Source organism: Didymella exigua (assembly GCF_010094145.1).
Source record: "Didymella exigua CBS 183.55 unplaced genomic scaffold M421scaffold_80, whole genome shotgun sequence".
NCBI classification, from domain to species: Eukaryota; Fungi; Ascomycota; class Dothideomycetes; order Pleosporales; family Didymellaceae; genus Didymella; species Didymella exigua.
Window position 1 is genome coordinate 3,028 of NW_022984854.1, and position 2,420 is coordinate 5,447.

The 2,420-nt window shown below is 52.3% G+C and overlaps 1 protein-coding gene across 1 annotated transcript; it reads right to left on the reverse strand.

The window, feature by feature from the left end:
• Positions 1 to 717: 717 nt before the first annotated feature.
• On the reverse strand, positions 718 to 1,295 carry M421DRAFT_412939 (uncharacterized protein). The gene has a single exon (XM_033590439.1). The coding sequence runs from the start codon at positions 1,014 to 1,016 to the stop codon at positions 792 to 794; it is 225 nt and encodes a 74-aa protein (XP_033442571.1). The 5' UTR covers positions 1,017 to 1,295; the 3' UTR covers positions 718 to 791.
• Positions 1,296 to 2,420: the final 1,125 nt, after the last annotated feature.

Consider the following 2,420-nt stretch of genomic DNA (forward strand, 5'->3'; position numbering starts at 1 on the left):
ACAACTCGACTGATGCTGACAGCTGCGTGCCGGTAGTCGAGCGTGTGCAGCGGCACTCCCAGCCTCTTGCCAGTCTCTCGCCTCAGCGCTCGCGTCAGTCGATCAGTCCCCCACAGGCCCTGCTCGTCCGCCCACACGTAGTCGCTGAAGCTGCCACCGAGCACCTGCACGGTGAGATACTCACGGAACGGCTGCAAGTACGCCAAGTACAGCACCATCACCTGCCCTAGCCGCGGCGGCAAGAAGCGCGGCACCACCTTCGGCTTGTCCCACTGCGACTGCGACTTGTAATAGCGGACAACTGTCATCACCTGTCTGTCTATGACGAAGATGTTGCAGTCCTGCAGCAGCCTATTGTAGTGCCACATTATTGTGATCTCTGACCCTCTGCCTGGCTGTCCAGACGTCGTGTGCACGCAGACTATTAGCAGCATCAAGAAGCAGTCCACGCAACGCAAGTATCGCTTAACATGCTTCACGTTCCACTGCCCTTCGCTTAACTGCAGTCTGCAGCCCTGCTTAGTCTGCTTAGCCTACGTCAGCATCCACTCTAGCTTGTCCTAAAGACTATTGTCACAGTGCTGCACAAAAGACACGCCCTGCTGTTTAAACGTGACGTTGTTAACAAGTATGTCTAGCTTAACAGCAAACTACTCTTCTGCCCTTGTTACCTAGAACAGTTCCTCCTACAGCATCTGCTCTGCTTCAGACACCATGTCCTGCGCTATCTTGCAGAAGCAGCTGATGTAGATCCGCCGGCCATGCAAGTAGAAGATCTTCTTGTCCTTTAACTAGTACGCGTTGCCTAGGTTGCCAGCTGCCAGCGCGACGTACTTGCCGTAAGCCAGCAAGCTGAGCGCCTTGCTCATCGGGCTGTACAAGCCGTCTAACAGATACTTCTCTCTGTGCTCTAAGAAGCGCTCACAATCCTTGTCAGTCTGCTCATCGCGGCACGCGGATGGGAGCAACTTCTCCACGCTAAGCACGCGCATGCAGTAGACTACGCCTGCTAGCATATATAAGTAGTTCTTTGCTGTGCGCAAGCAGTTCGTGTTGCTGTTGATGCCCAGCACAGCAAGAAAGTGAATAAGTCTGCTGCTGAACAGCTTGTCACCTATTGTTGTGAAGAAGAATAATGTGAGCAAGTTTAGCAGCACTTTGAGCTGAGCGTCGCGCTAAGCGCTGCGCTGCGCTTCGTCATCAGCGTCAGCATCGCGGTCCAACATCTCCCACAGTGTTACTATGAGCTCCTTCTGCTTAACTGTCCAGCAGAACAGCTCTCGCGCGTCTTTTATCAAGTCCTTCTCTCTTCAGCTGCTGCTTAGGACGTTTGCCAGTTAGCTGCTGTTAGCATCAGAGAAGTTGTTGTCATTGTTCTCTTCCTCTTCTTCCTCTTCCTCTTCCTCTCCTTCTAAGCCATCCTTGTCGCCCTCATCATCTTTGTCGCTGCCCTTGTTGCCGCCTTCCTGCGCTGCCATCCTTGCCTCTGCGTCAGCCACAAAGCGCAGAGCGTAGCAGACAAATTTGACCATGTAGCTAGCGTAGCGGGCCTAACTCTCCAGGTTCTGTAATTAAGCTATAGGCCGCTAATTAATCTCCTGTCGCTTTGCGCTCCTCAGCCACTGCCTTGTCTCTCGCGCAAGCGTCGACAGCCCCTTGACGCTTCTCTCCACCAGCAGCTCCGTTAGCTTCGCTGCCCGCTGCAGCTTCTCCTCACCTTAATCAGGCAGCTAGGTCTAATGCGCAAGATGCATCAGATTGCGGTTAGCAAAGTGCTCTAGCCAGCCTGTCTGCTTAAACCAGCCAGTTTTATCTGTCTTTGCGACTTCAGCGTCCATGACCTGCGCCTTCTCTTTGTTTGCGTGTTTTGTTAGCGTCTATTCTGCTAGCTGCTCCCTAACAACATCTGTTGTCTTGTAGGGGTTAGATAGTGCATAATTATTGTCTACTACCTTAATAACAAAGTATTACTAGAGCCTACTAGTTTAGAAGAACATCTGCGCTATAACCTTCTTACAGAGTCTAATGTCTTTACTGCTCTAAGCTATCTAGTGTACGTTGTTGCAGTGCTTCTAGATTCTAATCTTGTTTGCGGTACAGAAGCTGCAGTCGCTAGTGATCCTGCATTGATAGACGTCTAACGGCTCGCCTAGCTGCTCAATCGGCGGCCCCAACGGCGCAGGCAGCTCAACATCTTGCGGTGCGGCGATCTGCCATTGCCGGCAGTGCTCTACAATTGATTTCCTCTCTTCGCTTGCTACGCCGTGCTGGTCGCGCAGATGCACATCGACGTTCTGTATGCCTGTAGCGTGCTCCTTGCAGATTAGCACCTGATAGCGCTGGAGATAGCAGAAGCGCTCTTGCACGTTGTTGATTGTTATCTTGCTTGCGCGCGGTCGCTTGCGGTGCTGCGTTGTAGT

What these genes read in the sequence shown, in the direction of transcription:
- M421DRAFT_412939 (XM_033590439.1), bottom strand. Translation starts at nt 1,016, where the DNA reads ATGCTAGCAGGCGTAGTCTACTGCATGCGCGTGCTTAGCGTGGAGAAG.